The sequence below is a fragment of the Notolabrus celidotus genome, chromosome 11 (assembly GCF_009762535.1).
Source record: "Notolabrus celidotus isolate fNotCel1 chromosome 11, fNotCel1.pri, whole genome shotgun sequence".
NCBI classification, from domain to species: domain Eukaryota; kingdom Metazoa; phylum Chordata; class Actinopteri; order Labriformes; family Labridae; genus Notolabrus; species Notolabrus celidotus.
The window spans coordinates 13,438,890-13,463,724 of NC_048282.1; the positions used below are offsets into that span (position 1 = coordinate 13,438,890).

Consider the following 24,835-nt stretch of genomic DNA (forward strand, 5'->3'; position numbering starts at 1 on the left):
TGAAAGTAAGATAGAGTTTGAAACATCATTGCGATGTCAACATGCTGTTTTATTGCTCACCGTGTAACCTTGAAGATCCTTAGGAGACGCACACAGCGGAAAACAGAGATACCCAAAGGAGACATGATGGCCAGCTCCACTAGGAATGTCTCTATGATGCCTCCACACACCACGAAACAATCAAAGCGGTTAAACAAGGACACAAAGTAGGCCTGCAGCCCCAAACTATACATCTTCACCAGCATTTCCAGGGTGAACATCGCAAGGAGAACTTTGTTGGCTGCATCTGAAGAGGAGAAGACTTAATATAAAACAAATGTACATACATCTCATCGTGGTACAAAGATGCAAAAATAGTCTGGAAGACAAATTATATTACCGGGAAAAAAAATACAAAAATAGATACCCTGTATTTCAGTTAGCCAGTTTGGTTGATTGTAGTGTTCAGAGGCGATTGTGAGGGTGTTAAGGAAGACCAGTAGTATGACCAGCCAATAGAATGTCACAGATTTTACTGTGGCACGACACTTCCTGCGGCAGTAACGATTCCAACGTCGCCCCTGACGCCTAAAAAATATTTTTTAGAAACAATGATGACAAAACATTTAGTACCCTTATAAGGGGATGGTTTCAAAGTAAAACTTGGTACATAAAGTCCCAATAATAACTAATTCTTCTTAATTATTGAAATCCCACCAAGCCCCATTTTGGAATTAATTTTCTGAATGAGTTATTTTTGATTAAAAAATATTGAGCTTGATGTGTAAACACATGTGATTAAGGTCCGAAATGTATGCACTCGTTTTGTGTTGAATGATATTAATGAAATAGGGGTTAAAAATATAATTGAGAAGATCATTTCTAAATTCTCATATGAGACCCCAAATTGTTTCTGTTAGCAATATATCCAGAAGAACATTGTTACACTAAAAATGAATGCAAATATATTGACCATAGTCTGCTGTCTGCAAAGAAATGTATTGCACAAATCTGAAAAGACACCAACAGACCCAGTACCACCCATCATTATTTTTCTTAAATTTTTGTTTAGTTGTTATTGTCTTGTTTGTCCATTAGTTAAACCTTGAGATACAGCCATACAGCTGTGAAAGTGGAAAAAGAGTAATGATAAAGCTGTATTTTTGTGGTTATAAACTTTAATAAAAACACTATGGTAAAAAAAAAATTGGTACAAAAAGTCCCGATAATAACTAATACTTCTTAATTATTGAAATCATATAGCATATACTGTACCATGCATTGTTATACTGTCCCAAGATAGGACTTCCCAGGTACTAACCTGCATTTTCACTTAGTCATTTCTTGACTTAAAAGAATGGTAAATTTGTCAGATTTAGATAAATAGCAACAACAGGTACACTTTGAGTTTGAGTTTTAATGTAATAAATGAAACAGCCATTTTGCTATCCACTATACTGTCAACAATAAAAAGTCAGTCTTTCTTCATGTGCTCAGAAAATAAATGAAGTCACACTCACCACAGTGGTCCACAGCAAGGAGATTTTTCCTCCCCTCCATTGTGATTTTCGGTGTTCACTGACTCTGTTTCACTTGTAGGCATACTTGCTGTAGGTTAACACACAAAGATGCCAAAATGTCAGATTAACAAAGATTTTGGGGGCATTTTTTCCCTCAAAGAAGAAAAGTTTTCTCAGAAATCTTTACTTTACAGTTGACTTGACACTGATGCATTTTTGGCCCAACTTGTTTCAAGGGTGATACAATATGATAGAGGCCAATTTACTTTTCAGAAAATACAGGAAAAAACAATGGCAAAAAAAACTCTTTATTTTCTGTATTCTGAATCTTTGTTTTTTGTTTTAGTCTTTGTTTCATGTGTCAAACATCACCTGAGCGCCAGTAAAAATAAAAAATACTGACACGACTCCATCTAAAAATATGATATTAATAAATAAGCAATCCTTCAGGGCTTTTCTTGATAACAGAGTTTTCTCTCATACAGGGACAGACTAAATCCAATAAAAGATTGGCGGAGAGGGACACGACACAATGAGTTCATAAACCAATCACAAAGATCAACCATGCCAGAGCAGTCGCTATAAGCCATGCCCCATTCTGTGCAAAACATAGGTTTATAACATATGCTACTACTAAAGTAGCTGCTGCTGTGTGGATTACCTTAGCAGCTAGCTTTACCATTAGCTGACACTGCCTGGTGTGTGTGTGTGTGCATGTGTGTGTGTGTGTGTGTGTGTGTGTGTGTGTGTGTGTGTGTGTGTGTGTGTGTGTGTGTGTGTGTGTGTGTGTGTGTGTGTGTGTGTGTGTGTGTGTGTGTTGAGGGTCCTGCACAGTATCTTAGTTGCTCCTCGGACTGCACTCTTCTGGAGTGAGATCTCAAAATGTGTTTCAGGTTTTCACATCCCCAAGTGATCCGATTACCACAGCGATTGTCACTTTTGCCTTCACTTTCCAAGTCTTTTCTAGCTCTACATCAAGCCCTCAATATTTTTCGAGCTTTTCATGTTTCTCCTTCCTGATGTCGCTACATCTATCACTGTCCACCCTTACGATTGGTTAGCTATCACCAGTCTGTCAGTCCCACAGATTCTTAGCTTGGTCATTCTCAACAACCTTCGGAGGTGCTTCTCATTTTGACCTTGGGACTTCCAGCCCATACTCAGCACAGATGTTTCTGTACATTATGCCAGCCACTTGGTTATAGCATTCCATGTACACCAGGCCTGCAAGCATCATACACCCGGCTGTTAAGTGCTGGATTGTCTCAGGCTGAAATATTTCAGCTACTAAAGAAAATACTGACATGCTATTTGCTCTGCTCACAAACAGAAACAAATATATTTTAGTTCTTCGGTTTAAGGCTGTGAAGCCTCAGAGCTTTAGACCTTAGTTGTTGTCTCCCACAAATCATGATTAAATAATTTAATATACCACCACTGTAAATTCACCTGACACGGTACAGAAACGCAAGCATCTGGCAGGTGGCAGGTGGCAGGTGACCAATATCCATCCATGCAGGGGTCCATCTTTACATGATGGCTTCCCCTGCTCTTCTTCCTCCTCAGGGTTCTGCTGCCTTAGGTATTCACTGAGCAACTTATCCCTTTCCCTTGAGTCAATCTTCCTGATGTACTCATACATCTCTGTTTTTTCATTCTTCTACTCACAAGCCCTCAGCCTCCTTTCTTCTGCTTAGTGTACAGTCTTAAGGGGAAATCCTCCATACATTATGATGAACTTCTCTGTCCTGATATCAGAGGCCTCTATTTCCTCTTTTGCCCAGACATGGGCACCACAAGCAAAAATTATTCAAAGACCCAACATCAAGATAAGATTAATTCCCATCTTATTTTCACACTCAAATTGTATCCTATCTTGATCCAACATGAGCAGAGAAAATTTTCAGCATTTAGCAAGTTTTAGTGGTAAGAAATAACTTCCTTTTAATAGGCAGAAACCTTTAGAAGAACCAGCCTCACTGAACAGCCATCTTGAAATTGCAGCATGTTTTTCTTATGAAAATCATTTAGGTCATCGATTGGGCAATACAATTGTCACTGTCAGCCACCTTAGTGCACAAATAATGTTCATGTTGATTTCTTGTGTGCCAAATTGGCTCTAAGACTGCATTTTCTTCGTAGACTCAGATTGTTTGGTGTAAGTACAAGTGTGATGTTAACCTTCTATAATGCTGTCATGGGAAGTCTGATCAGATATGGGATGGCAGCCCTGTTTGGCCTTCTATCTGTTCAATATAAATTTAAGATTGATTTTTTTTAAATGTGCCATGAAAGTGATTGCTAAGAAAAATTACCTGTCCTTTCAAACTATCTTTGGAAATACTGTTATCAATCTGGCACAAAAAAGGACTCTTCTCATGTTCTTTTTTCTGAATATGAATTATTGCCCTCTGGCAGACAGTTCAGAGCGAGCAGATATAAAAGTAATCGCTTCAAGCTCTCCTTCTCCCTACTTCCATCACTCTACTCAGCAAACAATCTGCACTAACATAATGCTCTTATACGAGTATGAGGGTTCACTTACTCAGCACTAATTTTAATATGATATTGCTTTTTACTGCCACACTGGTATCTTATTGTTATTTATTGTATCATTGGTATTTGTTGTGTCATTGGTATGCCACAGCAACATGTTTTTTTTTTTATCTTTGACAGTGGGCATGTTATTGTATATTGGTATGATGAATGAATGTATTGATTGTGAGCAGCACTGCACTTATGTCCATGACAAATTTCCTCCCAGGAACAATAAAGTTTATCTTATCTTATCTTATCTTGATACTAATAGAAGTAAGTTATGGTTGGCATATTCCTAAGATTAACCAAATATATTAAGTAGGTCTAGACCGAACTCTATGTAAAATTTTCAACAAAGACCCAACATCAAGACAGGATAAGATCCAGTCCCCTCTTACTGACAAGACTCAGTCTTATCTCATCTTAATGCAACATGAGCAGTTCATATCACATCTTCCTCTATAATAGACCCCTGCCCCATGAACAATGTATGGATGAATGACACAAGTGACGTGAAAACATAAAAAAGACTTGGAAGAGCACATGCAAGCAAAGGTAAACTGTTGCAATGAACATGTGCGAAAGGGAAAACTTCAGAGAAACTCTCAAATACACAAACACATTTACCCTGTGTCTCTGTAGACTGAGTGAACCAGCCAGTCTTTCCTGTCTTCTTCCCAGCGAGGTCAGCCAGCATGACCCCTTGGTGTTACCAACATGCAGTTCGCACAGTCAGAGAGCAGAGGAAGTATTAAGTCAGTACACAGCAGAATAAGAGAGTATGGGTACGTATGGCAAGAGATAGCTGTAATACAAACTGCACAGACACAGCACACAGGTACTATACTCAGAAAAGCGACAAAATGAATATGCAGGACAAAATATCCTTTTGGGGAACTAGACTGACTGCGGAATCTGAACATGGACAATGTTGTCCTATTGAAGCAAAACTGATCAGTATTATTCACTTCATGTATGGGAATGGGTACATGAAACTGAATGCTCTGAATACTTTTGTTGTAATAGATGATAGACGGGAAAGGATAAGCAATTGACTTTTTTGAAGACAAAAAAGATAGAAGTCAGAGACAGATGACAATACAACTAAAATATGCCACATTCTACAGGCATTTTTTACAAGGCACGGTGACACTAAAGGAATAAATGAGGGGGTTAGTGTTTTGGCACAGGAGTTGACAACAACAGAAGTGGTAAGCACACAGCACTGAGTAGAGGATATACAAAATAAGGTAAATGCACAATACATGGTTTCAAGGCACTGTAACGACAATACACCAGTCATGACAAAGGGCGCACACTTGATTTTATGATCTCCCATCCTTTCTGTATGGATGATGTGGAGGATTTTGTCATCTCTGAAAAGTTTGTTTTCCATATTCCACTCCTCTTTCCTGATCCTAAGACCACTACTTTGTTTAACTCACATCCCCTAAATTTACTCTCTGTTCCTAGTTTCTGTTAAGCTTTCACTGCCTCTTAACATGTTGTGATTGCAGTGACCATGGTTCTTCTGTAGATGAGCTGGTCAGTATTTTTAACAGCACATGCATGATACATCTTATTCCACAGATTCCAACCCCAGTTAGTTACAAAAAGCAGCAAAGACCACAAAAAGAGCTTTAAAAAGCCATTTTTCTCAAAAGTAGACAGAAGTACAGAAGTGGGTTAAGGATTAAGAAGTGAATCAGAATGAAACCATGATGCCACTTCCCTTTTCATATGCATCCCCACTGTGGAGGCAGTCAGGACCATTAGGAAATGTTTGCTCCAGGACAGCACTTTACCCAACAGAAACACTCTCACACCAGACCAGATACAACGCAGGCTTCTACAGACAGAAGTATGATTGTGCGATGGGCTCACCCATGTCTCCTATAGTGGCCAATCTCTACATGGGGAAGGTAGAGAGCAGGGCACTGTCCTCTTTCACAGGAGATACCCCAAGCCACTGGTTTAGATATGTGGACAACAGCTGGGTCAAGATTTGTTCTGAAGAAGTAAAAGACTCATCTCAACTTAGTAGACAGCTACATCAAGGTCAACCGGGAAGATGTCAGAGGGAACAGCCTTGCCTTCTTAGACTGTGGTGCTTATTAAAGAAGACAGAAGCCTCACATCAAAGTCTATAAGAAACTCAGCCACACAGATCAGTACCTAATTTTTGACCTACACCATCCTCTGGAGCACAAGCAAGAGGTAATAAGAGCCTTACACCATAGTGCTTTGAATGTACCCACCAAAACTGCGGGAAGGAATAAGAAGCAACAACAAATCAGGGGACCACTTAAAACCTGCGGCTACTCTAACTGTGCCTTCATCACAATCTCCAAGTAGCACAGTTCCAGCAGAGAGGAGAACAGCAACAAATGACAGAGCATTGTTATCCCTTATTTATCTGGGGTATCTGACTTTGGACAGAGAAGACCGTTGGTTTGAAAGAGGTGTCAAGGAAGCCATCTATGTTAAGCTTGAACAATGTTCCCTTAACAGAGGTGTTCATAACTGAAGAAGTCTTTTGGACGAGAGGTGAAACATCTTCAAGAACTTCTACCAAGTCCAGTTGCCTTTCAAATGCTTTGAAATAACCACGAACGGGAAGACTGAGAACCTTCACAGACAAGTACACAGCAGAAGTTTCAGTTTCACAGTCTGCATATTTCTAGAGCACTTAGAGTACATAGGAATATATATACAAATACTTAACTAATTGGTACTTCAAACTACCTAAACTCTGCTACTTCTCTTCTGCCAGTAAAAAAATATATATTAGGTACTGGTCCTAAAAGTTGTATAGGTTTTTGTGCATTCTTCACTTATAGGTTTTATACACAGAGTGATACTGCAGAACACTGTAGTTCACCTATCAATGATGTAAGCAATCAGAAGAACAATTCCCTATTCTATGATATGAATGCACTTATTAGAACACATTTAAATCATGTCGCAAAAGGACATCTATAGCACTAATCCATTATTCTGCCAAAGTGCTTCACATCATGAAAAAGAAAGAGATAGAATATGTCAGAGAGCTATTTTCTCAAGTTGTTTAAGTGAATATGGATCTGGTGCGGTTAATGAATGTGTTGCATTTGTTACCAGGTAACCTACATATTTCTTTCATAACAGATCACAGATGAAGAATTTGTGAGTTTATCAAAGTTGACTAACAACAGGCTTTCCAGTGTTGTTTTCCCCAATTCACTTGTCTCCTCTTACTATCGTTAACTTGAAGAGATCCACAACATTTTCTAAAAGCAGAACAACTTAAGGCTCAGTGCTTCCCGGAATGTTTGCAACCTTAATTTCTTTGCCTCAGACAAACATGGAGGAACAAATTGGATTAATCAACTCACGGTTACGTTTCCCCTCCTCATCCTCCTCCTTCTCATTCTCAGGCTCAATGTCTTCAGCCTGCGTGATCCAGTCCAGGTAGCCTTTCAGGTCTTCCTCTAATTGCTGCTTTTCTCGTAGCTTCTGGAAATCTCCCCGAGCCTTGGCCTTCTCTCGCTCTTTGGAAAACTCTCTGGATAGTTCAGAGCATACAGTCAAACCTGAGTCAAATTATACTATCCAGAAATAGAACTGATGATTTTGTTCTAGTAAAAGCAATTGATGTCACTATTTCTTAAAATCCCTTATTCTGTTCACATAGCTAAAAACCACTGGCTTATAACATATAAATGCATTGAATAATTTTGAGAGTAGTTGGTGCAAATTGGTGGAGTTTTGTAGATCAAATTGAATAGCAAAATTAATCAATTAGAGAAAGTAATCAAAGTACAACTTCACCGAAAAACACACTAAGCAAGTTCAGCCATGCTGAAAACCTACCCACTTAACACTCCCAAAACCAAGTTGAGAACAAAGAAGGATCCAAAGATGACCAGACTGACAAAGTAGACCCATGGCAGTTCAAGGCCCATTGCATCATTCATCTAAATAGAAGTGCACAAAGTAAAGCATATTAGACCTTGTTTATTCATATTTCAATTTTCATAACAAGGCAAATATTCTTCTTCCGAAATTAATAAAGATATCAATGTTGGGTTTGCCAATATCTTTTTTAATTTGATACTTAAAGTAGAAAAACTTAAAATACAGTTTCACTCCAGTATATCTGCAAAAGACCCAAAACTAAGAACAACACAAAATCAAAAAACAATAAAGGTGAAAGAGAAGAATTGTCTGAAAATACATCTAGCTTTACTTGACAGGTATTTACAAAGATTAGCATATTTGATTTTGTATTGTACTTCTACCGTAATTTTGGTGAGACTGCTGGCTTTATGTACAATTTTGGTATGCATCTTGTTTGCACGGTCCTACATTAACATGCGCCAAGTGCTTAGATTTTCCATTTAGTGAGTAATTCATCAGAGGGCTGGGCTACTCTTTGAGAAAAAAACTGAAGACTAGTTGTCATAAGTGAAAAGTTTCGTTCAAAAAAGCAGTGGTCTAACCATGGATTGCATAGAGCACATGATAAACAATGTGCTTTGGCCAAATTATTCCTCAATGTATCATGCAAAAAAATCCTTTGAATCAAATTGTGTTGAGTTGAGGGGAAAAGAGAGATTCAAGTTTCTTACGATTATTTGCTTTTGAGAGACTCTGCCTCTTGGGAACACCTTTTTCTACCTAGTCATGTTATTAACTTGCTGCAAATTAACCTTATTAGTTGAGAGATGTTTCTCCAGCTGTTTTGTCTTTAACATTACACAACTTTATAATGCCTGTCCAAACTGTTTTGAAATGTGTTGCTGGAATCAAACTTAAAAATAGCATATCTTTTCAATAAGACAATCAACATTTTCAGTTTCATTATTGGGTAAGTTGTCTTTGTATTAGTACTACTATTATTACTTTTTTATTATGCACAGCATCTCAAATCTTATTGGATTAGGGTAAGATTACATATTTTATTTTAAGGGCCTCATTGTGTGTGGTACTCATAGCAAGCAGATTTATTTCTGTAAAAAATCGGATTTTTGTTTAAATCTTTTAGTCCATATTAAGATATCAGAATCGTGTTGTGTTCTCAATGGTAGAATAATGATGCTTGATAGTGTGCTTATTTTTGTTTCAAACATGTTGGAGGAAATACAAAGGTTAACAAAGCTCTGCAAAGTCTGAAAGCTCAAGAGGGAAGCACATTTGATAAATGGTCCAAAAATGGTGATCAATTTGGGCAATATTAATTCATAGTTAAAGATTACCCAGTAGAGAACGTCTGTCCAGCCCTCCATTGTGATGCACTGGAACACAGTAAGCATTGCAAACAAAAAGTTGTCGAAGTTGGTGATGCCATTGTTGGGACCTTGCCAGCCTTCTCGACAAACTGTGCCATTAAGCAGACAATGACGGCCGTGTCCTGATACAGAACACGGTTTGGGTTCTTCTGTCGCAAGGGCACCTGGGGGCACAGAGTTAAATAATGCTGGAGCTTAATTAAAATTAACAAAAAGTTGTGACACTGACCCTCACATCCCTTTGGATTATAATACTACACATGCTCCATGTGGAGTGTAATGTGAAACATGACTTGTTTCTATTGTGGGGGATTGGAAATCAAAAGGGAAACACTGTCATGACAAAACAACATCATTCTTAGATACATACATAATTTCAAGGTATTTGTGGCGTTTTCTTTCCTCTTACTCCTTAAATTGTTTTGTTACTTGTCTGTTGCAGTTCTGGGCAATAATCCAAGTGTTTTACTGTGTCCCTGTTCCCTTCTGCTTCTCCCCCTGTCTCTGGACATCTGTAATCAGGTACCCAGACAAATCCCTTTATCCCCTGCACTAAACCTTGAAATTGCAAATTCTGCCTTTGTTTAGTTTAATTTTGGGACCCAAAAGTTTAAAGTTCACTTGAATGTGACCGCTTGTTTTTGACAAGAGTAGAAATAAGGAAAGATCAGGTAAAAGGAGTGACAGACAGAAAACACAGTTATTCCATAATTATTGTTGCCATATTTATAAGTACAACTTTGGCTTTTTGCATGTCTTTAAATGTACATATTTGCAGTTTATAGTGACATCTATCAGTCTATTCTTATTTGACTTGCTTATTCTCCCATGTTTCAAGTAATTCTAAAGCAAATGTCAAGCTTGTTTACATAATAACTAGGTAATAGTAAATGAATCACTGGATTTAATCCACCATCTGTTGTTCTGTCCTATTTTCAGCAGTTTGCTATCATTTATAGACTTAGAACATGTGTCCGTCTATTTCGAGGGATTTAGTCTGATGACTGTAAATAACATAATTTATCAAGAAGTTATGAATCAAAATCACATGAGAATTAAATGAATAACATTCCTGAAGCACATCTTAGAGCTGATGGTGTAGAAAAAGTGGAACAAAAAATAGGTCTCTTCACTACCATACCTGTTTTGATTATATAGCATGTTGCATGCATTTTGCCAATGAAGAGCTCTAGGCCGATGATGGCATAGATGATAATGACAAAGAGGACTAGCAGAGCGATGTGAAGCAGGGGAACCATGGCTTTAATAATGGAGTTAAGAACCACCTGTAAACCTGCAAACACAGAAAACAAGGTCTCAGGGACACAAAGTCATGAACAGGGAAATACATGAGTATCCAGTTGCCACCTGTGTAAGAAAAGTAGCAAGCAGGTATAGAAATGAATGCACAAAGCTTATTCAAAATTTAGAAATTAATGATGGTTCATTAAAATTACAATAATGATTATTTCTGTATTTCAGCGTAAAGACTTGCAAGACTCCCTTCTAGTAACCTCCTATTTGGAACATTTTGACAAAAAAAGAAAATAAGAGTTTTAACTGAAAATTATTGTCATTAAAGTTGTAATTATATTCTTAACTGAAGTATTTGAACAATACATTTCAGAGAGAGAAAAAAGTGAATCTGAGTGTGAACAACGACCAGTTGTCAAAACATAATGACATTCTCACACAAGACAAAAAAAATTATTGCGATGTTTACTCAAGATTAGTAAAGTATCAGTTTCATCAACAGTGTTCTTTTCTGATATTCTAAAACATTTACTATTTTGGCTTCAGTACATAGAACAGTAGCAAGCCAGGTAGAGTCAAGGGTTAAGTGTCTTGCCAAAGGACACTTCGGCATGTGGACAGCAAGACCTTACAATTGAGAGACGACTGGCACACTGAGCCACAGCCGCCCCCACTATTGGTTGTTATATCATCGCCAGTTCACACTCTTTGCATACTCAACACACACACACACACACACACACACATACAAACACCTGGAAAATAGCATTGTGGGAAAATTTGGCAGTCTTATCTTTTTACATGACTCCTCGTGACACCACTGCATATGAATGTGCCAACAGCTTAGCCTCTCTGCCATCAGCAAGCAAGGTCTTGGGTTAAATGCAGGGTATTAACATCAAACCACCAAAAAATAGCTTAGCGCTTAAATGCAGGAGTGGGATTAGGTGTGCAGGTATTGAATAGCAGCTGCAAACCATCTCCAATTAACTCTGAACCAGATACAGAGCTTCAACTGTAAAACACCACCAGATTGTAGAATCTGTTTTTCACAGTCAATCTAGTTTTAGCCATTTTTTCATTTCTAGCCTGTAATTTACATTTATATATTCACACCTGTCCACCTCTGCCTACTGCTGTACTGTTCTTAACTTCTGCCTCAGTCCTCCCACCCGTGAACTTATGGCTTTCACCTTGATAAGAACTCACTGGAACTCTGGATTCCCAACTTGATTTGATTGCTAACTTAGCCTTCATGATTCTGCCCAACTCAATTAGAAATGATAAAAAAAAAGACCAGTACCTGAGTTTTTTTAATCAGATTTGTGACCAAGATTTCTTTTAGTTATTAATAGCTTGAATATTGTCCTAAACATTGGTCAAATGCAAAAAATATGGTTAGTAAGTCATAAATCTCAATCCAAATATTGTGACTGTTTCCCACCTGACTATCAGGCTTTGTCAAAAGTTCCCATAAATTTATATTACATGTAATGTCACACCAGAATTTGGCAGACAGTGTAAGCAGAAATAGACACATTCAGCATCATCAGATTTTTCTGTGAAGTGGCACTACACCCACAGACTCTGTGTGACAAAAAGAGGATTTACTTATATTAGCATAAGAATACACAAAGAACAGTCCAGCTGGTATCTCTAAAATTTGAAGTGACTTACTGAGCACTAGACATCAGTGGAGCAGCAATAAAACATTTCTCTTTGATAACATTCACATTGACTTTTGTGTTTATGATGATAAATTGGAGCCAAAAGTATAAAGAAAAGCAATCACAATAACAGTCTCTTCACGTTTCATGAATTCTTCAGTTTTCTAAGACATACTTACACAAACATTACCTGTAATTACAACAAGTAATTTGAAATGTCGGTTTAACTCACTGGGAACTCCGGAAACAAGGCGAAGGGGTCGTAGAACACGAAAGGCTCGAAGGGCCTTGACATCAAAGCCCCCAGGTTTGCCTCCAGATTGGCCACTTGAGTCAGCGTCTTTGGTTATCATCTCTAGAACCACACTGAACAACCTGGAGGGAGAGTGGGAGGAAAGGACAAGAGGAGGAAAAAAGTAAAAGGGAATATTGGTTTGACAGGAAAAACAGAAAGAGGGAAGAGAGCAGTGATTGAAATATAATGAAAACAAAGCAGAAAAGATGAAAGCAAAGGAGACAGACAGAGCACTAGGAACATAGCCCTTTATATTTGTCTCCATGTACATGTCCCTGTGTGTGAAACTCTTGAATGTATGCTTTATTTATATAAGCTTAATGTTTTAGTTCTTTTTACCTCTTGGTTGGTCACATCAATGTAGTTCACATTGAAGTTCTACTTACGGCTAAGTGGTATACTGATAACCTATTACTCTCAAGGCAAGGACACACTGAAGCTGTTTGTGTGTCTGTGTGTCTATGTGTGTATACGTTGAAGCATCAGTGTCATCATACCCCTGGACACGCTGTAATATAAGCTGGTGACCCATTGCCAATGCTGTTTGTTGTATGTTTTGAATTGCTGCATGTTTTAATGTATGCTAGTTCCAGTGTGTGTGTGTGTGTGTGTGTGTGTGTGTGTGTGTGTGTGTGTGTGTGTGTGTGTGTGTGTGTGTCTGTCTGTCTGTCTGTCTGTCTGTCTGTCTGTCTGTCTGTCTGTCTGTCTGTCTGTCTGTATGTATGTATGTGTGTGTTAGAAAATTAGAGACAATTTGAGCACTTGTGTTCATGATTTTAGTGGAAGTGCATAAAAGATAGGATTTAAGGGGAATTTTGCACATATAATTGCGTGCCAACGTTGAACTCACCCCACTATGACAATGACAAAGTCAAGCATGTTCCAGCCATTTCTGACATAGGAGTTTTGGTGCATGACCAGGCCGTAGGCAATAATCTTCATGAATGTCTCTATAGTGAATATGATCAGGAAGGCATACTCTACTGTTTCCTATATTTGGGAAAAAGAATGAAAGAAGAAGTGGGGAAAAATAAGGGGTAAAGGTGGAAAAAAAGGAAACAGGACAAGAAAAGAAAATGTTGATTAAGTTGCAGTCAGTTACTTCTATTTAATGATTTGGTCCAATTTTACTAGCGTATGGCAAATATATAAGAGGGGGGAAAAGGGACAGAAACAATAAAAATGTACAGGTAATACTGTAGATCAAAAATCAACATGCAATACATGAATGAATGGATGGATTAAAGCTATAGGCTTGGTTCAGGCTTCTTAGAATTAGATTTAAATACATAACCATTTATTTAAAACAGTTATTCTATGACAGATAATAATTTAGCACCGTATGCCATCCAATAACGTTTTCTCCACGATAAAAAATTATACTCACAGCTGTTTGGATGGATTCTACTTTATCTTTCGTTCTTTGATTTTCATGTTTTTTCATTTTGGCTAAAAATTAACTGGCACATTATTTTTGAGCAAAATTTTGCATTTACAGAAATCCCTCAATTGCTTGAAGTTTGCCTAAAGAAATATTATCATTTATCCCTGAGCTTTACTAAGAGGATTTGGCTGAAGAACACATATAAAATGATGGGACTTGGGCAACATCATGTTGCATGCATAATACATACATATAATACATAATGATCACTGAAGCAAGGAAGATGAGGCACAGAAAAAGGTAAATTTCCCCAAGGGGACAATCAAGTCTAAAATCTGAAGTCTAAAGTCTAAAGTCTAATACTAAGATCCCAAATAACGAGCGCTAACTTGTGTGTGCAAATAATAATTTTGCACGTGCTATTTCTTGGCGTGTTGCGGGTGATCTACTAAGACTGCGTGCGCAAATGATAACGAGTGCAAAAGTGGTGCGGACCGCCCTATTTTACGAGGATTTTGCGTGTGCTATCGGCTGTCACCATAGAGAGTTTGACAGAACAGAGTGGCCTTAAGTGATAAATGAAGTTTGAAGCCATGGAGTTGGAGATATTTGTGGAGGAGGGAAATAAACACATCGGTGAACTCCAGCAGAGACATCTCAGTGTTAGAAACGCGATTTGGGAGGCCATCTGTGAAAAGGTGAATGATGTGAGAAAAAACAGAAGATCGGCCAATAAAATAAACGCATCTACTCTTCTCCAAAACGCAATCAGTGTTTTGATGGAGTTTAGAGAGCGATTTGATGAGGCTTAGTCTGCCACTCTTGCTCTAGAAAAGTTAGGCGTCACTTGGATGAAGACAGTCGCCTCACTGTCCCAGGGAGCAACTTTCGAGTGAATGTTTTTTATAGAAGCTTAGTCTTGCACTAAAGCTGCCGGTGTGTTTTGATTTCTCCCGGGAATGACTTGGCTGACGCGTTGTACTGTTATATGTTTGTCCATACCATACCATTCACTGTAGTTGTTGAAATAACTGGTCTGAGGCGTAACTTTGGTTTGCAGCACAATACAATCCATTTATTGTATCACCGTACGAACAGTTAGACAGTGTCCACAAGTTTCTCATTCATTGCACGTACAAACATTTTAGACGCGGTTCTCCATGGCGCCTGCCGACGCAGCTTCACAGCATCCAACGTAACGACGTGACGAGGCAACAACATAACAACGACAACGTGACAACGGTCAAAAACCAACTGCCCTTCCGGGTCAAGACACACATCTGATACCCAGGCGGTGACGTACTTTTATACCTGTGCCCTTAATGAGCAAAACGATGACACCTTGTGGCACAATAAACAATGTGTTTCACAGCTTGACCCAAAACATGAATCTGGCTCTTACATTTTTAATGCCTGATATCATCATCCAGCAACTGTCCCAAAGATTCACCAGCTTAAATGGAACTGTTAACATGTTTGAGTCAATTCACCCCAACACACTGCTGCAAGCACGAGATGAGGAGTTACTGGCGCAGCTCAGTGAGCAATCATTCTCCAAGTTAAAACTAACTAAAAACCCCTTGATGAGCACAATGGGACAGAATAGACTGAGTGGACATGTCATGTTATCTATTGAGAATGACAGATCAAATAAAATGGACATACAGTGCATCGCGGACAAGTCCGCGGAGCTTAAGGCTCGTCCAGACAGTGGTGAGTAGGCCGAGTACTTCATATTGATTTTTTGTTTGTATGTGAACATGCGAGCCGCTGTGCCAATTATACTAAACTTTATATCTGTTGATACAGTGGCCTACTGTGCTCTCATTAGTTGAAACAGTTAAAGAGGGTGTCAGAATGATGCTGTCGCTATCCGTGGTGCTGAACTGCTTTGAATTTGTGTTATTTTATTATTATTATTTTGTTCTCTTGGTTTGATTGACTAAAAAGTGTAGTTATGCTTGTAAGCCCCGCGTGTTGCGGGCCTGTTGTAAAGCGATGTTATGATGAGCTTTACAGTGACCGCAGCCATGTGTGCGTAACACTGTGCCAGTTTGCACCTGCCTTTCAAACGTGCTAAATATAGACGGAAAAATACCACGCACTATCTGCTTCAGGTTTGATAAATCACATTGCATGTGCTAAATGATTACATTTGCATCTCCTCCTCCCAGTATTTTGCACGTCCTGATGATCTACATGTATTCTGCATATTCATGAAGGCAAACACGCTAAATGATTTGCGAGTGCTATTTTGCTCATTTGAGAGACGCAATCCTCGGTGCTCCTGGTTTTTTATACACGCAATCCTTTAGTAGATCGGGCCCTAAGTAGGTAGGTGGGCAGGTTAGTAAATAAATATATAGTCTGTTAAGTCAAAAAAGGCATATGACTTATGATAAAATAATTTGATAATACAGTATGAAAAAATGCCTGTAAGAAGCATTATTAAATGCACATTAAAGATATTGTTCTTTTTAGGCAACAACTGCCTTTAATTATCTGTATAGTAAAACATTCATTAAACCCATAGACTGTATAAGTAATGGACGTATTATCCATGACTTCACACATCTGTTTCTGAATCACTGTTTTTAAGGCATATCATCTGCAGGTGCCATATTGGAAATACTGAACTCAACTTAACTGCAGTTGAGCTAGTGTGAGGTAAAGAGGCAGGCTTTGAGCCTTGTCGCCAACAGCTACAGTGTTAACGCCTATCAGCCAAATCAGCTGTGCCACTCATTATAGTAAAGATTGCCTTTTTTCAATTGGTGTGTTTGTGGTTTCCGATAATTCCAGAGCCAGCCTCAAGTGGACACTTGACAAACTGCAGTTTTTAACACTTCTGCATCGGCTTCAATTCTCGCAGCCAGAAGTTACCACTTGATTGCACCAGAGACTGAATCCCAGAGTTGTTGCTTTTCTTTATTTATATTGGTTTGGGTCTCTTTATATAAATGTGTCTTGAGATTCACATCACCAATTTAACATACCGCTTTAACATGGCTGTTGACTGTTTTTTGAGTGAAAGTTAGAACACGTCAAGTGCAAAACCTACATTGTTTACAGCTTGGCTTGTAAACATCCAGTTAAATTGTAAAAAAATGTCTTAATTAAAAAGGGCCAAAGATGCAATTTCACAGCTATGACCTTTTTATACTGCAGAATAATCTACTGCTTCAGATGAGTGACTGTGCTGCTGTGTAAGTATTGATTTCCCTACAATGATCAAGGCTTTGTTTCATTCCTAATTATAAACTGGTGTAAGCTGATTGGTTTGCTATTACTGTAGCTTGGTGGTGGCCTGATGAGGTCGCCAAGTGCCGTGACACAGAGCAGTTACAATCGGATAAGATATTTAAAATAACACATGAACGCGCACCAGCCTACATCCAATCTGCTATTAATGTCCCATCCTTCTGTCAGAATATGTCAGGAACGCCCTCTTTTTTTGCTTTGTAAATAAAAAGTGTGTATGTATGATCTGTCTTTGTACGGTTATGTAACTGCACGCCAAGTGTGACCCAGTAGTACGAACTAAAAACAGGGCTGGATGAGGAAAGAATGAAGATCACTGCAAGACAATGGTTCACTGCAGGGCGACGGAGACAATTAGAGTGGTCACAGAGTTATAGATAGTGACTTAAATAGTGAATTAAAACAAGCAATTCACACACACACACACACACACACACACACACACACACTCACACTCACACTCACACTCACACTCACACACAGCAGCACACATGTTTTCTGCCCGTTTTCTGTATCACTGTCAAAGTCTGTTGCCATTTTCCTTTCTCTGTTCTTTTAATATAACCTTATCTTATTCCATATTTGTTTATTGTCCACTCGGTGTGCTTTTTTCAATTTTGTAGGTTTCTCCATTGTAACTGACAGATTTCTTTTCAAACCATTTATTGTATCAGACTTATCAGAATCCAGTTTTTAACACAGCAATGCAACATGAAGGGACCATAAAATGTCAATAGCATGTCACTTTAAATGGTTAAGCTATGTTTGAGTAAATAAATATTTAAAATACAGTAGGGGTCATTTTTACTGTTTTTGTTTTTAAGAGACAAAAAAAGAGCATGGTTAAAAATACCAACAATAGTTTTCAAGTAAGACTAATTTTAAACTTGCAGAACTTATCTGACCTACCACATTACATAAGGGCTGAGTGATATAGACCAAAAATCATATTTCTATATTTTCATCTTATATATACCATCCCATTGACTAAATGCCATGTGCCACATGCCACATAGGCACTTACAGTCAGATGCATAATGTAAAAATAAACAACTTGTTTGACAAATAAAGGAATATTACAGAGAGAGAGAGAGAGAGAGAGAGAGAGAGAGAGAGAGAGAGAGAGAGAGAGAGAGAGAAGGGGGGGAGAGAGCAAGAGAGAGAGAGGGAGAGTGAGAGAGACAGAGACAGAGAGAGATCCTTCGTGATAGATGCTATAGTAAGTGGTTCCTACTGAATACAATCTTTTTACTGAACATTATGCCTGCCATCTTATTTATTTTCTGACCAATCATTCAACAATCTCCAATGGCAAGATGGACTCTGACCAAAACACCTTATCCTCTGTTGTAGGGGCCATAATGTTGATTTTCTGTCTTTTTCATTAATCATGATTATTTCCTTTTTTTATGGTTTACTTCAATTCCCGGTTTTGGACTTGGACTTTGATTTTGATTAATGGCAAGACACGTCACAAGCATGACCCCACTTAGTCTCTGCGGCACTCTTCGCTTGAGCCGCTTCATCTGTCACTTGCTGAGTTTCACCACTTTGACAACATTATTTGTTGTCAGTTATTAAAGCAACAAGTCCCATTCGAAGATATCAATTTCAATTCAATTCAATTCAATTTGCTTTATTGGCATGAAAAAAGACATGTTGTTGCCAAAGCACATACGATTTATATCTTATTTATATCTTTGACTTCAGTGTACATTTTTGGCAGATGTATAAAGTTATCCTTTTCCACAGTAGTAAAGGGAACCATGTCTTTAGCAAAATGGTTAGTCCCTGCCTCGGTAATGTCACCCCACTTTTTAATTTCTCTTCACAGCATGGGTAAATGAAGCTTGCTACAAGGAAGCTTTCGTGTTTATCTGTCTCCATGTTGTTGCTTCATACAGGACCTGTTACTGTGAGGAAAGAGGGGCTTTTTAGTTTCTAGTTTCTAGTATCTATTTTCATTCTATGCATGTGTGTTACACACACAATGTGACATTAGATGGCAGATGCTATAAGTGTGACAAATCCCTTTGTTTATCTTCTTGAAAAAGAAAATGAGCACTTGAGGTAGTGATAAATATTGGTTCTGTGTTGTCTATTTCCACCTCCTGTTCTTGAACAATGAACGGGACATCCTTTGCCTCTCCAGCCTTTATCAATCCTATTAAGACCAATGGAAACACAGGTTAATAGGAGCTGATTAGCCTGCATTTAGCTGCACAGCTGATTTACCTGCATGCATCTGTTCATTGTCTATGGCCTCAGAGACATAAACATTTGAACCCTAGTCTACACTTACACATTCTTTCATATCAGCCTTCAAAGAGCACAACAAATCCACAAAACTGTGTCGAGCATAAACTGGCAGGGTTTATCTAAGAAAGGGGTGAAGTGTTTTGTCCTTTGCTTTATTATTATTACCTGACAAATAATCATTTTTAAAAATCTTATATTATTTTATGGCAAATATACAAGAGATAAGATGAGGGTCCAAATGATTCACAGAGAACAATGTGCAGGTCAAGGCTGAGGATATCAAGACGGTAGAGAAAGAGTTCAACTGAGGAAATAAGTTATTCCTATGTTAGACTAAGAAGCCTTTCCTTAGTCAAAATGTGGAATACTCTGTTGCTGGGGATCCTTTGTTCTGCACCGGCCCTACAACACCTGGACCATGATTGAAAATGTATGCATTTCAATAGACTCAATTTTACTTCAGATCTTTATGAATGTCAGAGGTAAACTATTAAGATGTACATCTATGGAAACTGGACACAATACAAAACCAAAAGAAAGCATACTTCTTTAGTTCAACATGCAGTGTTCTTTTAAAATAGGGTGCTTTCATTCCTGGATTGTTTGGAGACATTCTAAAACATGGATCATTTTCCTCCTCAGCACAGATTGTTTGGACACAAGTAAACACAGCAATTGCACTGTGATGTGGAACAAAACAAGCAAAATGAGAGGAGGTGGTCTCATCTTGCTTCCAATCCAGCAGTAGAGCGCTTTGTTTGCATTGGGAACACAGTCAACCCAGCAACCAGAACAAATTAGAGACTTGACTGTTCAAGCTGGTGGTAGTCGGCTAGTAGTAACAGATGCAGTAATACCGCTGCTGAGAAATTTCAATTACAACTGATAGTTAACATAATAACAGTGATAAGCTAACATTACTCACTTTCTCCTACCAATTCAACATCAGCAGAAGAGGTGCTAGGCATAGCATCATCACAGGATTGAAAACATCTACTGATTCAACACCTGGTTTAGTAAAGAGAATTTTGTATGGCTCATTGAATCCATAAAAAGTGAAAGTCAAATAATGAACTACAGATCAACCCGTTAATCGATTTTAAGCCATTTATAACTGTGTTTATAAATTATAAAGAAACACGTAATATTGTAGGGACAATGCTTTATAGATGACGAATGAAGCATGAACTATTGCTTGGGTAACGCTTTAAAATTGCTTAACAGTGTATAGTCAAAGTTTCACAACATTTTTAAACAAAATATGGTTTATATGTAAATATCATGTGAACAGCTTACATCATCGAAGCTTTTAGTCATAGACAGATCATAATTGGATGCTAAAAGTGCCGTTGGGTGATGACAAAAGAGACACCAACATATTCTCACACTCACACACACATTCAAACAGGAGCCTGAGCGACAAGGCATTGAGCATTATGTCAGCTTGTGTTACTGTAACCGAAAGTAATGACATAGAACAGTGTGTGTGTGTGTGTGTGTGTGTGTGTGTGTGTGTGTGCGTGTGTGTGTGTGTGTGTGTGTGTGTGTGTGTGTGTGTGTGCGGTGTGTGTGTGTGTGTGTGTGTGTGTGTGTGTGTGTGTGTGACAGAGAGAGAGAGTGTGTGTGTGAGTGTGAGTGTGTGCAAGCACAATGTTACCAATGTATCTATTAGGCAGGTCAGGCGTGATGGTGGTGGCAGGCTAGCTTTTCTCTGATCAATCAAGTACACACACATACACATGCATATACATATACACACACACACACACACACACACACACACACACACACACACACACACATAGACACACACACACAAACACACATACACGCGCGCGCGCGCACACACACACACACACACACACACACACACACACACACACGCTTCGAATTAGGTTTTCCCCGGCAACTCATCATTTCTTTGTCTGCATGAATCATAAATCAGAAAATGTAACAGATGCTTTAATTGAACGTCAACCATCTTCACCTTTGACCTCTAAACTTGAGAGGTATTTGAAGGGTGGAAAAGTTGTAAAAGAAGTGTTACCTGAAATTTTAAACTGAAACCACAGAAGTGGAGCGCCACTGTCTCAGAGCCGGAGGGCCCACTGAGTTAGAGAATAATTTTCTTCTCCTTTTGCTAATTTAGAGAACTATCCTTTCTAAGTCTCTATCAGCTTAACTTCTCTCTTTGTTTGTTTTAAATGTATTGCCAAGATAGGCTCTCAATCCTGAAACTAGACTGCTGTATCTGAGTTGATGGGTAACTTTGATAGTAGACCTTTGTCCAAATAAGTTTGGGCACCCCTGAACTAGCTAAACAGGCTTAATAACACACTACAACATGTATTTGTTTATTAGATTATACTATGTTATAAAGCTGTATAGTTTTGTCATCAGTATCAACCAATTCCATTCATACACATTCGCTCTCCAGGAGCAATTTGGGGTTCAGTGTCTTGGCAAAGGACCTTTGGGTATGTGACTGTGGGAGCTGGGAACAAACCACCAACCTTGCGATTGAGGGAAGATTGACTTTAGCACTGAGCCCCAGCTTCCCCACACCATCCCATTTACAACTCAGTACCCTACTCCATCAATAGTCCTTTCCTCTAAATAAAGGCACAAAAAAGACCAATAATGCTCCAACAATGCTACTGCAATGTCTATTCATGTCTACATTTCATGTTCTTCTCTTTCCTCTCTGTTTTTGTACTCTCTGGTTTCTCTTCTCCTGTTGAGAGGCTTCAAGTTTCCATGACCACAGTTGTCAAGGCAGCAGGTTGCTGTATGTAAGTAAGGTGGAGGAGAAATTGAACGATTTTAAACACTACACGCTTGTGTAAATAGATGTGAATCACATGCATGATATCTTAAACCGTGAAACCTTGGGATCAAGCATTCACATTCAAATCACAAATCTTTTTTTCATCAACAAAACAGCCCACAAACATACACGTACTAATCCACACACAAGCTAGAAATACACAAGGCTGTCATTGCACAGATCCTAGAAAACTTGATTACAGAAATACAGGGGAGCTAACAGATTATTGAGTAATTGGGCAAAATGTCATAATTAATAAATTAAACTGTGTAAAGTTACTAAACAATATGACAGTGGCAGTGAGGCTTTCCATCCATCAATTATCTATTGTGCCAGTCTCAGCAGTCATTGGGTAAGAGGACTGGTCTCCAGTCTATCACTGGGCTAACATATAGACAGACACACTCACACATACTGGCTATTTAGAATCACCAGTTAACCGATCAAGCATGTTTTTTTTTTTCCTGAATTTTCATCCATTGGTCAAGAATTATTCCTGTCAGTTTGCTTTTTGGTAGACAGAGCTTCTGGTTAACTCTACCAAAATGTTTGCCAGTGCAAAAATGTATCAGGATAGATTTTCAGAAAGAAACTGTACCACAACTTGTTCAGTGGCAGTTTGTTTGAATTTAACGGGCATCACATTTATTTAAAACATACTGAGACACACAGTATGGTATTATTCATATTAATTCATTCATTTATTAACTAATTAATTAATTAATTAATTAGTTAATTAATCAATCAATACTGGATTAATTTTTAACATCCCTATTTTGGATGATATCTTCAAAAAAAATATTTTTGAAAATTGTATAATAATTAATCTGCCAACTAATTCTGCCAGCTTTTTTTGTCATTTGTCTTGCACTGTTTTGTTGACAGTGTAGACACTTGGGAAGCAAAATAAGTCATAATAATAATAATAATAATAATATCTCCAGATATGTCTGTAAAAAATAACAGTTCATTGCATCTCCAGGGCTGGCATCTGTGCACAAGTCTAAGTTTCACTCTAAATAGTAAGTAATACAGAGGTTTTACTTGCAGGAACCCCTAAAGTAAAACCAATTTCTTGGGATTTTATTGCATTCAATGGGTCAAAAAAATCTGCAACATAGTTTGGTGTAATAACAACATTATAATGCAGATTTATAAAAGTAAAATTGCTTAGTCAAGTCTGTCCTCCAAGAGAAGAAGTCAACCACATTTAAAATAACTTTGTCGAATGGAGGTCGGATCAGTAATTTCTGATGCATTCCAGGAACTCTGGAAATCTAAACTGTGAGTGGCTTTTGCAGCAGAGCAGATTTGTCAGTGAAGTTGAACTACAGCAATCATTAGCAACATTTAAATGAACATATCTCTAATTATTATTAGAAATAAATAAATAATCGTCAGGATGAGCCAGGGTTACGGTGGATTCTGTTCCACATTTTGCTCTCCATGCAAACTGTTTTTCCTGGATACACCAAAGCTTGATAATATGTGATTGGTCAAGTCTACTCAGAAAAAAAACAGCATTCTTCTCATTCCAAAGTTTGACCCCTGTGTGAACAAATTCAACATTTAAATGTTGTCAGTAAAAAGAGATTACCATGCCAGTATTACCATACTAAAACTCAGTACTATTAGTTGTAAAGTGTTTTTTTCTCTGTTTATCTTTTTTATTTTTGTTTAAAAAATATAGGCATAAAATATGCCAACACACACACACACACACACACACACACACACACACAGACAAACTCACACACACATGCTTCACAGAGCAGTGTGACCCTTACTTCCCTTCCTCTCTAAACCTTTAATCCCTGACTGCGAGAAACATGACGTAACCTGTCATTATGTTCTCAGAATCTCTCTCTTTCTCTCTTTCTCTCTCTCTCTCTTACACACATGAGACATGATTGTCACACAAATGTAAGCATGCACATTAATTAGTGTATGCAGACAGTAGAAGTTAGGGAAATTCACAAACATGTATATTTTGCATTGTGTAGATGTTGACAAACCCCAAAATTATAGTTGCCAACACAACGGCTGTACAGGCTCAAATGATTTCAACTGGGCGAATCGTGTCAATCAGCCACACAGATAGCAGTAGTGTCAGCTCACTCTGCTTGGTGATGGGCTCTGAGTATTTCAGAGTGCCTACATTTATAACCAGCACTGGAGCTGCAGACACCTGAGTGATGGATTTAACCCATGAAATAAAATTGTCTGAGGCCTTAATAACACAACACTTCTGAAATTATTTGAAGCTGTCCAATAAGTGATTGAGGTGGGCTTAACCTGAAAAAATAACCATGGACATTTCATTTTTGCAGATGGCAACCAATCTCCAATTTCATGTAAATGGTAAATGGACTTGTACTTATATAGCGCTTTTCTAGTCTTTCTGACCACTCAAAGCACTTTTACATTACTCGTCACATTCACCCATTCACACTACATTCACACTGATGTTAGAGGCTGCTATATAGTGAGGGACCACCAGTATTATCTAATCATATTCATACAGCTGGAGCCATTTCAGGTTCAGTGTCTTGCACAAGGACCCTTCAGTATGTAACTGCAG

The 24,835-nt window shown here is 38.2% G+C and overlaps 1 protein-coding gene across 1 annotated transcript in view; it reads right to left on the reverse strand.

Annotated features, from left to right (window-relative positions):
* The window catches only part of cacna1db (calcium channel, voltage-dependent, L type, alpha 1D subunit, b), a 77,214-nt gene that overhangs the window by 34,613 nt on the left and 17,766 nt on the right, over positions 1-24,835 (reverse strand). The window contains exons 4-12 of the mRNA XM_034696602.1: positions 13,374-13,513; positions 12,461-12,603; positions 10,449-10,601; positions 9,275-9,471; positions 7,890-7,993; positions 7,412-7,581; positions 1,500-1,587; positions 407-567; positions 61-286 (exon numbers count right to left, since the gene is read on the reverse strand). Coding sequence (XP_034552493.1) covers positions 61-286; positions 407-567; positions 1,500-1,587; positions 7,412-7,581; positions 7,890-7,993; positions 9,275-9,471; positions 10,449-10,601; positions 12,461-12,603; positions 13,374-13,513 — 1,382 coding nt within the window. The remainder of the gene's footprint in view (positions 1-60; positions 287-406; positions 568-1,499; positions 1,588-7,411; positions 7,582-7,889; positions 7,994-9,274; positions 9,472-10,448; positions 10,602-12,460; positions 12,604-13,373; positions 13,514-24,835) is intronic.